The sequence below is a fragment of the Dermacentor silvarum genome, chromosome 2, assembly GCF_013339745.2.
Source record: "Dermacentor silvarum isolate Dsil-2018 chromosome 2, BIME_Dsil_1.4, whole genome shotgun sequence".
Lineage (NCBI taxonomy): Eukaryota > Metazoa > Arthropoda > Arachnida > Ixodida > Ixodidae > Dermacentor > Dermacentor silvarum.
The window spans coordinates 48,372,861-48,387,555 of record NC_051155.1 but is presented as its reverse complement, the minus strand read 5'-3'; the positions used below and the strand labels follow the sequence as shown (position 1 = coordinate 48,387,555).

The following is a 14,695-nucleotide window of genomic DNA, read 5'->3' as shown; positions in this document are numbered from 1 at the left end:
TATATAAGTTGAATCCTCGTATCGCGTCGTTCCTAATTACGCTTAGACAAAAAGGTTCAATATATATACGAAAGAGAAGCGGTGATAACGGGCACCCTTGTCTTACTGAGCGCACTCTCCTACTGATTTGTTTATTATCAGCCTCGTTGTACATCAGGCGTAAGCCATCCGCACACCTTCGCTGATCACATTGCCTACATAATCAAGTATAGACAGAAGCAAGTCATGCGGAACGCGGTCGAATGCCTTCTCAAGGTCAACCTGCAGCATGGCGACACTGCCTTGCATTGCGTCACAGCATTCAAGGATTGATCGTGCTATGTGTATGTTTGTCATAATTGTCCTTCCTTTTATTCCGCAAGTTTGATGCGGACCGACTAAATCTTTCATTACTGTCTGCAACCTGTTAGCCAATACTTTCATTAATATTTTATAATCTATGTCTTTCAGACTAATATACGATGACATGTAGTCAGCAAACAGCTGGCGGTTCACCGATATGAGATCCTGTTAGTCTGTTCTGCGCTCGTAAGATCTGTGACATGCGAGGCAATAAAGAAAAAAAAAGCTTGCGTGGCTCAGTGGTAGAGTATCTGGCTGCCACGGTCGGGTACTTTTTTCGCGTTTCCGGCGATAGCGGTTACGCGGCGGACGCCGCCGGCGGCGGCATCATCGCGAAACGAAACGGCTATTAGAATGAGCCCATAACAGCTTACGCTGTAAAAGGAATTACAACGTAGCGCCATTCATCGTTCATTGCGCCATCCTCCTACCTCTCGCGCTTACTCTCTCTTTTCTCCTTCATTCGCGTCTGTGTTTGGTGCATTGCTTCTTTTTTTCTTTTTTTTCTGGCCACTTTTTGTGGCAAGCAAACATTATGATATCTGCAACACACGACACGAATGCTACACGAAGTAGCATTTATTCACTGTCACTGTCAAACTATCGTGTCAGACATTCTGACAAGCCTCACGTGGCCAGATTTAGTACACATTCATCTGTGCCATCACAGATCATAGGTGTAGCTGCCGCGAAGGGTGCCAATATTTTACGGCGTACGGGAGGCAAAACATTTATCAAGTGCAGTTTCAGCTAATGGAACACAACACAATCACGGTTGACGAGCTTTCAGATCACAGTAACAGCTCAAGTGGGTGTGAAGCGAGCTTCCGCGCCTAAAGCACACGCCCCCATATAGGCAATATTTAGGGCCAGCATATAGAGCTGGCACAACGTCATATATATATATATATATATATATATATAATTATGACTAATTATCTAATTAGGCGGAATGCAAAAAATAATCTAAGCGACCGCAAACAGCATTACCTTGGTTCTGTTGAGCTAGGTGGCATTTGCATATTTTTTAAGTTTGGCTAAAGTTACGTGGGACACCCTGTATGTCTTGTGACGTCTCGGTTGGTACGGCGTTTATTAGGCCCGGGAGCTCGTCAGCGAACCATGGCAACACATATGCGGTGATGATGATCGCATATACAGCATATACAGGGGATGAGGAGGATAGGTAAAAGTGTGAGGATGATGATAACATACAGATGAGGCAGATGTGCGTAATAAACGCCCCCAATATATAATATATATATATATATATATATATATATATATAAAAGATGAAGGGTTTCGCGCCAGACCCGGAGGTATATTCAAAAAAAAAAAGAAAAGAAAAAGACGAACATATATGGCATATTTACTGACTGACGTTGCGGCCGGCGGACCGGCCTCCGACGAAGGCGGATCCTCCGGCCGAAACGTCAGTCAGTAAATATGCCATAAACATTCGTCTTTTTTCTCTTTTTTTGAATATATATATATATATATATATATAGTGTTCATTTTTAAGCTTTACGGAATTTTTAGAAATCGCCTGTGGCAGGTAGTATAATTCTTATCGTTGAGCTGGGTTTATAGCAAGAGGCCGACATTAGAAGCACGAGAAATCCAAACACATATTCAACTAATTAACAAAAAATCACTAATTAACTTCTTAGTTATTTACCTTTCGGCGCATATTGCAATTTACGGATGCAATGTACAAGACCCATCCACTTTAAATTTATTTCCAGGATGACACCAGTTTCGAGATATTATTTTCTAAAGTGTGGGATGAAGTACATGGGCGTTCCAGTTACTTTTGTGCTTCAATGTATAAAACAGCATTTTGGTAAAAAAAGTAAGTGTAACAACAGTGCATTTTTACGGCGAGTTTGAGGGCGCATATCTGCAAACTGGTGTCATTCTGGAAATTCATTCCAAGTCGATACGCCTGACAAGCTCACCTGCTGCAATCCGTAAATTGCAGCACAGTAACTATATGGCTGAGGCTCGCCAGTTCAAGGCCACCCGAGACCCTCCGCCGCTAGGTGCTTCTATGCGTCTCGTTGCCGATACCCGAACTTTCCGAAATTTCGAAGCAGTGGCACAAACAGTCTGCGGACTCGTGGCAAACTTGGTAGTCAGCAAAACACCCCATCTCATCTTGCTCACCGTCACAAGCAACGTGCACCCTCCCATCGTGACCCACGCAAGTCTCCGTCTTAGTATGCCTGACGTGCATCTATTGCGAACGGACAAGCAGCCGGGACAGTCCGGAAATATTGACAGCAGGGCATCTGGCAACAAAACAGGCCGCTTCGGCTTGTCTAGAAGGACTTTGTCCTGTATAATTATGGTTCGCCGTAATACCACCTCCTCTCTATGCTGCTCTCCGAGAAGTGCTTTTCGAACACAAAGTCGCGACACCTCAGCTGTCGATCTTTCTATGGGTTTGCATGAGCCCACACTCGCAACCTCACCGAGTCACTTCGAACCTTGAAGGTAATTACCTTTTACCTTGCTAATTACCTTAAAGCTAATTACCTGCAGCCACTGCTGCACTTCAGAGCGACACATTTCCGCCCCATCCTCAAATGGCAAGGACTAAAAGCGCTCGCCTTTGTAGCAATGCGAAAATCGCGCGCGCATGTGAACCGACGCCTCCGGCGCTATGCGGAAGCCCGCGAGAACAAAGATAGAGAGCTCCCGAACTGTGAAGAAGACCTCGACAGTTCGGTTTGCTAGTCAGCCACATCGCCCGCTAACTAGGGTTGGTTGAATGATGAATGATTAATTGATTAAATGTACCCCGCAAAACGATTCATCTTTATCGATGTCCACCTTGTATTTAATCGACTCAATCGATTAGGCCTGTTTGATTAATCGTTTTCGAGAGTTTGATAGGAGTGTCGCGAAAATATTGAAGCCGTACTGGAATAATACGAGCAGTAACTGTGCGGTTCGTACAGGAATATTTGTAGTCGTAAATATTGATACTGGAATAACAAGTCCCGAGTAGTGACTGTGCGGCTGTGGTATAGCGAAGTGTCGACTGTTTTTCCAAGTCGCGAGTGATGCCGAGCCGAACGTTTTCCCTCGCTTCCCCCATACCGCACACGCCACCCGAAGTTGGAGGCGTGACATGTGCTCCCAATTCAAGGCATACTATATACATTATAGTAACCCAGTCGTTGATCGCCCTGGCAGTCCACTAAAGGCGTGACACAGCATGTGCGCTGGTTTGGAGCAAGTATTTTGACATAGCGATGGAGTTGGTGTCGATTTCAGCAGATCTATAGCGTCCGAGCATCTATCCTCGCATGTTGGCTGTGTGGCCATTGAAAGAAGGTATCGGTTTCACCCAAACATCCCAGTCAGTTGGCATTCCTTCGCTCTGTAGAAAAGAGGATGTGGTTGACCATCTTAAACTAATATTATTCTTCTGCCTTGTGTATATTGCAATTTTCCCATGTGTATATTCCGTACTTCAGTTGGACTTGTTAACCTTCAGTGCCATTTTATAACAGATATTGTTTATTTTTTCAAACGCCACTAGTGCTAACTACATCTAGTCTTTAACAAGTTAAACATTATCCTTTATCAAACGTTTACGCACTTGTGTTTCAAACTTGGTTCCACCTTTCAAACTTTGAAATAGGGTCCTACAAAAGTAGATAACTGTGTTTGAACCTTTTTAAAAGTCTACGGCAAAAATTTGGAATAATCAATTACTCGATGAATAACCCTGCATCGAAAGGTATTAATTGATTAAAGGCTAAACTGGTGAATGATTATTCGTTGATCGAATTAAAAATTCATCGACCATCCCTAGCGCTAACTAATCTGAGCTTTGCTTCCCAAGGTCATTCACGCACGCACGCGCGCACAGAGCATGCGAGTGAGTTAATTCACTCACTCATGCATTATCCTGCATTATCCCTCAGCATCTGCTGAGGGCTACCGTTGGTAGCTAGTTGCATGAGCAGCGCGGCATGTAATTGCAGCAGCGCTAAGCAATTACTGCTGCTAAAATCTCCGTCGCTCCTGTTTCTTGACAGTATTTTGAAATATAGGAACATTTAAAAAATACGAGACGATATTGCAATTATCGTGTGTCGCCTCCAATAGAAGAGCATGTAAACAATGGGAACACGCCCCCCGCGTCACCTGTCGTGCTTCGACCAAAACTGCATTTCGTCCTCGCAAAACCGTGACGCTATCGCGACGCCCGCGCGCTCTGTGACAGCCCCGGACAAATGCCCCTCCTAAAACACTTCTCTCTCGTGGGAACGCTTGTATTTTTGGTATAGAAAAGTTGTACTTTATATGTCTTTTTTCGTGCGTAAGTTGCTCGAGCGCATGCGCAAATACGAATTGCAGCGAGTGAAGTCGATCCCAAATAATTCTCTGCAGGCTACCTGTTCTTAAATCATTCTTTTAGTCCCTCAAGAGTATCAGTTTCTGTGAAAGCAAAATTTTAATGGCTTTATTTTGACAGAAGCGGAATACTTATCCGACTCCTTTTCTACAGACAGCGTACATTAAACGAGGCGCGTGTTGTTCAGTGTGACTGTGAAGCGAGCGGAAGTTTTGATTTTATGCTCTGCAGCATCGCAAAACATATGCACAGCCCTGTCTGTTGCTACCCCTCACTGCTAAGTAATTGTTTTCTCGCTGAAGCTGCCTATACGCATGATCTTCAGATTCTCATCCTAAACTGATATCACGGCTGTGGGTAAAAAATAACAACAAAGACCAACAATAACAACAAAGACAACAAAAAGTGTGATACGGGGCGGCTTCTCTCACACACTGAGTGAGAAGCTACTATTTGATACAAGTGGTCGGAATGGCGTGAGGACGCCCATCATAAACATACGTTTAAGAAATCCTATACGCGAATAAATGATGAAATGAAGTGCACTCACCTCGTAGTAACCCTTGAGCTCGTGAGAACGAACAAAAGGCCCTGCTTGGGCTTGTCCATTAAATATGATGCGCGCCTTGACTCCGTTCTTTTTGGGGTCACGAAGCACGTACGAGCGGCCGTAGTAGGCGATGCCCAGCATCAACTTCTGCTTTGGCGCGCCCAAACGAACCAGCCGCTTCATACCTTCGGCCTGCAACAGAAGAGCCACACACGGCGTTACTCGGCGATTAATAAGTAGGCAGGTAGGTTTAACAGTGATTAGGTGTAGTGGTTAAAAAGAGCTTGCTTCCGGTTAATTTGTTTACATGCACAAGTGAACTGACTGGGGAAAGTTGATTGAGTTTCCTAGTGGAAAATGAGCGCGGAGAAGGCGAGACAGTGATCAAAAAGAACGCGAGTCCCACACGTGTACACCTGCGGTTTTGACTTTCGTCTTGTATTTCAGGTTTATTTCTTTTTTTTCTTTTCATTTTTGCGCGGAAGTACAAATGCAGTACAGAGTGCGGAACCGTGCTAAGACACATAAGTGTCCCTAGTGAGACGTTTAGATGAATGATGAAATAAACTTTAATTTTCGAGACGGTGTTCCCGAGCGTTTGAGCTGTGGATCACTCTAGGTGGGAGGGTCCCTCATTCCAGGAATCCTCTAGCCGCGATAGCATCCCGGGCTCTGGCGACAAGACGTCGTTGTTCGTCCAGGGCCGCGGTGGAGATCTTGGCCTCCCACGTCTCGGCCTCCCACTTCTCGGCGTTACCAAACATACAACGTCTTCGGACGTTGTATGTTTGGTAACGGCATCTTCGGGGTGCCACGGGCACTCGAGTAGCAAATGAGCCAGAGTGTCTGGCACGGCGCAGATCGGGCAGTTGTAGGTGTGTAGTGTCGGGTGCATGCGATGCATGAGGATCCCATGGGTGTACGTATTGCTCTGCAGTCTTCGGAATGCGGTACTTTCCTCTTTCGTCAGTTTTGGGTGAGGTGGCGGGCACACCCTGCGTCCCAGTCGGTAGTGTTGGAGGATGGCGTTATACGTGGGGGGTATTGTCTCCGCTTCCGCTGCGTCACCAGGTGGTCGGGGGTCTCGCGAGGCGGCGAGAGAGGCCCGGTTGACGTGATCGCGGGCCGCGGCGTGTGCCGCTTCGTTTCCCTCGAGCCCCTCGTGCCCTGGTACCCACGTGAGGCAGGTGTAAGGGAGCGGAGTGCTTCTTTTCTGCAGAGTTTTGACTGCTTCCACCGATATTCGGCCTCTCGTGTAATTGCGTACTGCGGATTGGGAGTCCGTGAAGACTGCGACCGCGTTCGTTCTCGTGGTGCTGGCGAGGGCGATCGCCGCTTCTTCCGCTGTCTCCGAGTTCCGCACCCTGACTAGATGAATGAAAAAAAACATAAAGTTTATAAAGTAAATATACCAAAGAGAAGGCGCGGAATAAATTTCTGCTTTTTGCTTACAGGACAGCGCATAGGGCTGGATGAGAAGAAACCCCACCTATTCATCATCATCATCATCATCATCATAATCATCAGCATATATTTATGTCCACTGCAGGACGAAGACCTCTCCCTGCTATCTCCAATTACCCGGCCCTGTCTTGCGCTAGCTGATTTCAACTTGCGCCTGCAATGTTTCTAACTTCATCACCTTACCTAGTTTTCTGCCGCCCTCGACAGCTAGGGGCGCCATGGTGTAGAATAATATCGTGGAGCAAAAAATCGGCAACGTCAGTAGCAGTGCTGTTAGGGAGCGCTCGAGTGATTGCATACCTGGTCGCACAATCGATAGCAACGGCGACCCACTTGTTGCCGGATCTTGACTCAGGAAAAGAACCGAGAAGGTCTAAACCAACACGGAAGAATGGTTCGGTCGGAATGGAGAGTGGTTGAAGTAGACCAGCAGGGGGTGCAGCAGGACGCTTCCGACGTTGGCATTTATCGCAGGAGTACACGTAACGTCGAACAGACCGGGCGAGACCGCGCCAAAAGAAGCGGCGCCGGACACGGTCGTACGTGCGGGATACTCCAAGGTGACCAGCAGTTGGGTCGTCGTGAAGGTCATGCAGGACCGTTGAACGCATATGTTTAGGCACAACGAGAAGCAGCTCAAGGCCATCGGACTAGACGTTACGACGGTAAGGTGTGCCATTCACGAGGACGAACATGCGCAGTGAGGCGTCGTTAGGTGCCGATTCCAGCCGGTCAATGAGCGATCGCAAAGAAGCATCACGGCGTTGTTCGTCACCAATCTGGAGAAACTGAGACATGGACATAACGCAGGGGCTAGGTTCAATTTCCGATCCGTCTGGTTGGTCAACAGGGTAGCGGGACAAGCAGTCCGCGTCCAGATGGAGGCGACCAGACTTGTAGGTAACTGAGTAAGAGTACTCCTGAAGGCGCAGCGCCCAACGACCAAGTCGTCGAGTAGGGTCCTTCAGTGAGGAAAGCCAACATAGAGCGTGATGATCTGTGACAACACGAAAAGGGCGGCCATACAAGTAAAGACGGAATTTCGAAACCGCCCAGACAAGGGCAAGACATTCCCATTCCGTAATCGAGTAATTGCGTTCAGATTTAGAAAGGAGACGACTTGCGTACGCAATAACACGATCAATGCCGTGTTGATTTTGGGCTAAAACTGCACCGATGCCGTGACCACTAGCGTCTGTGCGCACTTCTGTGGGAGCAGCTGGGTCAAAATGGGCAAGAATAGGTGGAGTCGTTAGGGCGGCGATGAGCTCAGAGAAGGCTGGTTCCCTACTGATGGGGTCGCTTGTAGAGGACCCCAACAAAACGGGACGTCTTGCTTGAGAAGGTCAGTGAGTGGACGTGCGAGCGCCGCAAAGTTTTTCACGAAGCGGCGAAAGTAGGAGCACAGCCCCACGAAACTACGAACGTCATGGACAGGCCGTGGAACGGGATAATTCATGACAGCGTGCACCTTCGCTGGGTCTGGTCGGACACCGGAAGTGTCAACGAGGTGGCCCAGCACAGTAATTTAAGGAAGAGCGAAGTGGCACTTCGAGGAATTGAGCTGGAGACCAGCTCGTCGGAACATTGCTAAAATGGTCGAAAGCCGCTCAAGGTGTGTTGCGAAAGTATGAGAGAAAATTATCACGTCGTCCAGGTAACATAAACACGTCGACCATTTAAATCCTTGAAGCAGTGTGTCCATCATTCTCTCAAAGGTGGCGGGTGCGTTGCAGAGACCGAAAGGCATGACCTTGAATTGGTAAAGGCCGTCAGGGGTCACAAAGGTGGTCTTCTCGCGATCCAGGTCGTCTACAGTGATTTGCCAGTAGCCAGATCGAAGGTCCAGGGATGAAAAGAAGGTGGCACCATGGAGGCAGTCGAGGGCGTCGTCGATACGTGGAAGAGGGTACACGTCCTTCTTGGTGATTTTGTTGAGGTGCCGATAATCAATGCAGAAACGCCAGGAGCCGTCTTTCTCCTTTACTAATACGACGGGGGAGGCCCAAGGACTAGATGATGGTTCGATGATGCCCTTCGCAAGCATTTTCGCCACTTCTTTTTGAATAACATCGCGCTCTGATGCGGACATACGGTAAGGTCGACGGTGAACGGGCAAAGAGTCGCCATTGTTGATTCGGTGGGTGACAATCTTGGTCTGACCCAGGGGTCAATCACGAATGTCGAAAATGTCGCTGTAGGAGGCCAAAACCCGGCAGAGAGCGTCGGCCTGGTCAGGCGAAAGGTCTGATCAAATCGTTTTGCGAAAAATGCTGTTGTCAGAAATTGGTGACCCGGAAACTTCAGCCTCTTCAGGAGCAGTTATGGCGACAACCTTGACGTCATGGTCTGTTATAGCGGTGAGGTGGGCAAGCGACATCTTGTGGGGCAACACCTGGGGGGTCAGACCAAAGTTTAGTAGCGGGAGGAACACACAGTTATCAGCTAATGTCGCGATGGTATGTGGCACAGTAACATTGCGCGTCAGGCGTACGTCAGTAATCGGAGTGACCATAGAGTCGCCGTCAGGAACGGGTGGGGTCGATGACAAACACACATACGTGACGGCTCGAGGTGGTAGGCGAACAAAAGCGGTGGGGCTTAAGCGGCTGACGGGCGTTTCGCAGGCATCTGATACAAGACAAAGATCGAGACAGAGTGTTTCAGAAGAACAATCAATTAAGGCCGAGTGTGCCGAGAGAAAGTCAAGGCCAAGGATAAGGTCATGGGGGCAGTGAGCAAGGACGGCAAAAAGTACTGCAAAAAGTACTAATGCTAACACGGGTGGTGCACATTCCGATCACTTGAACAGCACCACCATCGGCAACACGTATTGTCTGTGTCGTAGACGGCGTCATAATCTTCTTCAGGCGGCGGCGTAAAGGGGCGCTCATAATAGACAAGTCTGCACCAGTGTCGATGAGGGCGGTCACAGGAACATTGTGGACTTTGACTTCTAGAAGGCTATGGTGAGTGGGGAGAGTCAGCAGAGGATTTGCAGGGGACGACGGCATTGCAGCTTCACCTCCATAATGCTGCACTATCTAGTTTTCCGGCGGCGAGCGTCCAGAGGAGGACGGCGAGGAAAAGCGGCGAGGCTGCGTAGAGCGGGATTGGCGGCGTTGCGGCGACGGGGAGCGGGAGAAGCGGCGAGCATGAGCAGTGGCGTCAGAGGGAAGAGGCTCGTGGGAGGACGACGAGTGGTAAGTAGGGAACCAGCGACTGGACTTCTCAAATGAGTAGGGTGCATGGAGGTCTGGCGAGATGCGTAGGTCCAACGGCGACGGCAATAACGAGCAATGTGCCCGGCCTGATGACAGGAGAAGCAGACGGGCTGATCGTCGGGCGTTCTCCATTCCGCAGGGTTGCGGAAGGAGACAGGAGACGTGTAGGATCGTCGAGCAGGTCCAGAGGAATAAGGCTGAGCGTCAGGACGAGTCAGTTGCACGCCGATGGAAGGCCGAGATTGGCAAACTCCTGCCTTACTACAGCTTGAATGAGGGGCACTAATGGCTGCATTGGGTCACTGGCGTGGGATGTAAACACGGGTGGTGGAATAGGTGCAAGACAGGCAGTTTCAATCTCGCGACGAACAATACGCGTAACGTGGTCACAGGTGGGCGGCAGGCGAACGGCATCACACGATGAACTTGCAGCCGCATCGGGCGGCCGGGTGAATCTCTGGGTTATACGGCGGCTCTTGGCATGTTCAAACCGCCGACACTCTTTGATGATTGTGTCGACGGTATCAACGTTGGTTACACGAGGAGGGTTAAGGCATCGTCGGCGATACCTTTGAGCACATGAGAAACCCTCTCGGACTCGGGCATGTGCTCGTCAACCTGGCGGCAAAGAGCTATAACGTCCTGGAATGTAAGAGACGTATGACTCGGAAGATGTCTGCGCACGAGTCGCAAGTTCATTCCGCGCAGCATGCTGCCGGCCAGTACTGTTACCGAAAAGGTCGCGTATCTTCTCTTTGAAAGAGTCCCAGCTTGTAATGTCCGCCTCGTGCGTCTCGAACCACACCCGTGGTGGGCCATCGAGGTAAAAAAGCACGTTGGCGAGCATAAGGGTCGGGTCCCACCTGTAGCTGGCGCTGATCCGTTCGTAAAGGTTGAGCCATTTGTCGACGTCAACCCCATCCTGGCCGGAAAAGACGCCAGGATCACGAGCAGGAGGCAGAACGATGTAGGTGGGAGCCACGGGAGGAGCAGCGGGTGAAGACGTTGTGCCTGCACCGACTGACATGGTCGGAAGCGTGATGAAGCGGCCGTTGCGGAGCTCTGTGATGGAAACAGGGAACTACCCAGCACCTCCACCACAAAGATGTTACGTAAAATGACACAGGCGGAACTATTTACACTGTATTTACACTACACAGACACAGTAGCCAAGATGGTGGACAGCCACCAGTACCCGACAGAACCGTCTTCTTTGTGGTCTGCCCCTGGCAGAATGTGTCTCTCGTAGCAATATATATATATATATATATATATATATATATATATATCGCCAAGAGCTAGTGGGGCTATACTAGTCCAGGTGCAACCGAATTAGGAAGGCCCACTAAGCTTCAACAAAGTGACTCCCTTACCAGAACAGGAATTGGCCTTCCTGGTGCAGTATTCGGCCACTACCTCTCTCATGACTCCCCACCTATTATTGGCCTTTAAAATGAAGCTTTAGCTCGTGGGCTCGTATCTAAATACACGGGAAAGGAGAAATCTTTTTCCGGCAATCACTGCACCTAATTTGATTAGTTTTGTTGCATTTAAAACAAATTGCTAAAATCTAGTGACCATTCAAGTGGATATTTTTAATTAGGCGATTATTTCTATTGCGATAGTAATTATGCAGACACTCCAGGCACATCTCCGCCGCCGTCGTTGGCGTCGCTGCGATGTTTCGTATAAAGTTGAAGTGCGATAGCACCGCGGCCGCGCACCGAATGCTGTATATTGAAACTGATCGGCAACGAGTAAAGTGGTGCGCCGAGGGCTCACAATTTCGTCGGCGCTGTGTTTTCGCCGTTTAGTTCGCGTTGAAGCGAGAGGTAGCACGAGGGTCAATTCGCTCTGGGCTGCCACCGCTCTTGCTCACGCCAGCGTTTTGACAGCGAGTGTCTGCGCTCATCAAGCGAGATATGTTTACGTTATCCAATGAGCGCGTGACACGATGCTTGTTAATTTAGCTAGTAAGCGAATGTTTACGAGCTTATACGGCCGATAAAACTACTATTCTTACTTCGTATAGCTGTCTACTAACTTGCTACTGCAATCAACGCTTCGCCTTCCGGGCGAAACTGCGACTTTGTTAAATAGAAATGGTTGAAAATCGAAAATTTTCATCAAGACGAACAATGAACTTTAACAGCATTGTAATTCAGCAATGCAAATTTATATCGCATTTCTGTAAATTGCATCTAAGAGTACAATTTGCGGCGCCAGGGTGCGTTTTGTACGATCCTCGCACCGCGGCGACGTCGGGAATTGCGCCGACAAGTACGAGACCGCTCGCAGAGACTAAGTCCAAAACCACGTCAGCCGGGGCTACATCTAAAGCGGACAATATTAACGTACTATAGGCGGCTTTAGATACAGCATTAATATAAGTCTTTTGCAAAACCTTTGTAAATACTCTAACAAATTTACGTAAGATATCAACTGATATATCAAATTTGGCCCCTTTGGATATTCTCACGGATACAGCTTACAAAGCTGCGATATGTGTTCTTTGTGCATTTTAAAACTTCATGCTTCTTTTGTTTTCGAACTTGCAGATTTTCGGTAATTTTTGTAAAAAGATTCAGGCCATAACTCGAAATTTTGCTTGCAGCCATGACTAGAATTTACCGTTCTCTCTCAAATACAACAACATAACTAAATTAGGCTGAGAGGTCATCTGAAAAAATGATTTCAGTGTTTTACATGTATTTGAACAGGCGGCATCGGAGTTTGGCCCGAGCTAAAGCTTCCTCTTAAAGACAACACCTAATAGGATGCTGCAACCATTTTATACGCTGGAACTATAAGGCTAAAGAAAAAGAAATAACATGGCAGTAAATGCGCGGTTCGTGTGCCATTGCAAGTTTAGTGCAAAAAAACATTTGCCACTAATTGATCTTCGAAAGATCACAAGAAAATACCAATAGAAAAGAAAAAAATGTTCACCATAGGTTATGCGTAATAATGCGTAACCTACTTCCTAATTACATTTTACCGCTTGTGACTTCCTCTATGCACTCACGATGGTGAGGTCTTGCAAGTAAGGAGAGTCTCCGGCCCTCTTGTACAGGATGCTGTGCATGTCCGTGAACCGGTTCCAGCGCCCGCGAAGGTCGTAGGCGAGCACGTTGAACCAGTCGACATGTCTGCGTAGGCGCCAGAATAAATCGGTCACTTTTTATTTTCTTTTAATCTGGTTATTCGGTTGGTTGGGTTTTCTGTACTAATGACTTCCGCCTTGCTTTTCTTTTTTTTTCTCATCATCGGTAGTCAGGAGTGCATTGCCGCTTCACGTTCCCGATGTATGCGCATAGCACCATATATGCGCGCCTCGGCGACAGCTCGTCTTGCCTTGACATGAACTGTCGGTGAAACAGGAATGTATAATTTTTATCGTCAGTGTCACACGGAGGAGAGTATAAGGACACAAAGTGCTTGTGTGGAGGTCCCGCAGCACGCCCTACGAATCGTAGGGTGTGTTCGGTCCCTCATATAAACGCCCGAACGCGGCAGTGGTGTGCCTAAGCAGCTGTAAAAAAATAATAATAAAGAACAATTACGCATTATTCTTTTGTGTTATTTTCCTGTTTTCGCTTTTTTTCGCTCCCTGGAAGGAAGGTTCTCTTGCTTTCTTTCACTAGTCTTTTTCCTCAAAAAGATGAAGCGCAATAAAAAGGTGGCGGAAGGAATGAACGAGAAAAATGAAAGAAATGATGATTTTCATGGTAATTTGTTAGATATGATTCTTTTTCATAATGATTTATGAGATTTTAGATACTTAATTATACCTGCTCATCAGAACGTCTTGCCATTTTTGCTTTGATCCCACACAGAAAAAAAGTAACCGTACATTTCTTGTATATGTGTTGTTGCCAACACGGTGTCGAAGAGGGACATGCTCACCGCTGCATTTTAGCGATGTCGTAGCCATTGTCTAAGTAGTTCTCCTCCAAAGGAAGAGCGGCCGTCAGGTAAAGAGGATGGGCTGCAAATGCTTCTTTGAGCTCCTGCGGAATAAAAAAGTTGTCGCAGTTTCACCTGAAAGGCGGAGCATCAATTGCGATAGCAAATTTGTAGAGCTATACGGAGTAATGATAGTAGCTTTATCAGCTGTATAAACTTGGACATGCAGCAGCACCGGCAACACGCAGAACTGTTGTCGACGCCGTCAGTGTTTTGCCCACGTTCGCACAAAATGCGTGCGGCGTTGGTGACTGTTGCCGGAGGCTCTGATATAAATAGGTACTTGGTGCCGCAGCTAAACGTCCCCTCCCTTCCCTCCCCCCCCCCCCACGGCCTTTCGTGCGTCAGAAGAAGGTGCGTTTGCTCTACATATATGGTGATTGTAAAGGAGGAAAGAGACGCCTACTTCTGCAGCGCTTCAGAGAGCACGGCACAGAACGCGCGTTTGTTCTCCGCCGTGCGTTCACTCCCCGTGAAAGCGCGCGTCCCTCGCGCCCTTTCACTCGCACATACAGCGTTCGGCGGCGCGCGGCGACGATTTCATCTCCATTGACGTCATACGGAACCTCACGGCGACGGCGACGGCGACGGCGACGCCGACGGCAGAAATCTGCTTTGGAGTGTCCATATAATTGCTATCGCAATAAAACCACAATAAATGGAAGTCATCGCAAACACTCATGCATGGACGGAAGCATTATTGGTGCTATAGTTTCGTTGCAGCCGTCTAAATTACGCGATAAAATGTATTACGCCGTATTGGGAGTCATTGTGCAC

The 14,695-nt window shown here is 48.1% G+C and overlaps 1 protein-coding gene across 1 annotated transcript in view; it reads right to left on the bottom strand.

Annotated features, from left to right (window-relative positions):
- Window positions 1-14,695, bottom strand: part of LOC119441451 (endochitinase) — a 59,138-nt gene that overhangs the window by 8,268 nt on the left and 36,175 nt on the right. The window contains exons 4-6 of the mRNA XM_037706068.2: window positions 13,859-13,962; window positions 12,978-13,101; window positions 5,265-5,456 (exon numbers count right to left, since the gene is read on the bottom strand). Coding sequence (XP_037561996.1) covers window positions 5,265-5,456; window positions 12,978-13,101; window positions 13,859-13,962 — 420 coding nt within the window. The remainder of the gene's footprint in view (window positions 1-5,264; window positions 5,457-12,977; window positions 13,102-13,858; window positions 13,963-14,695) is intronic.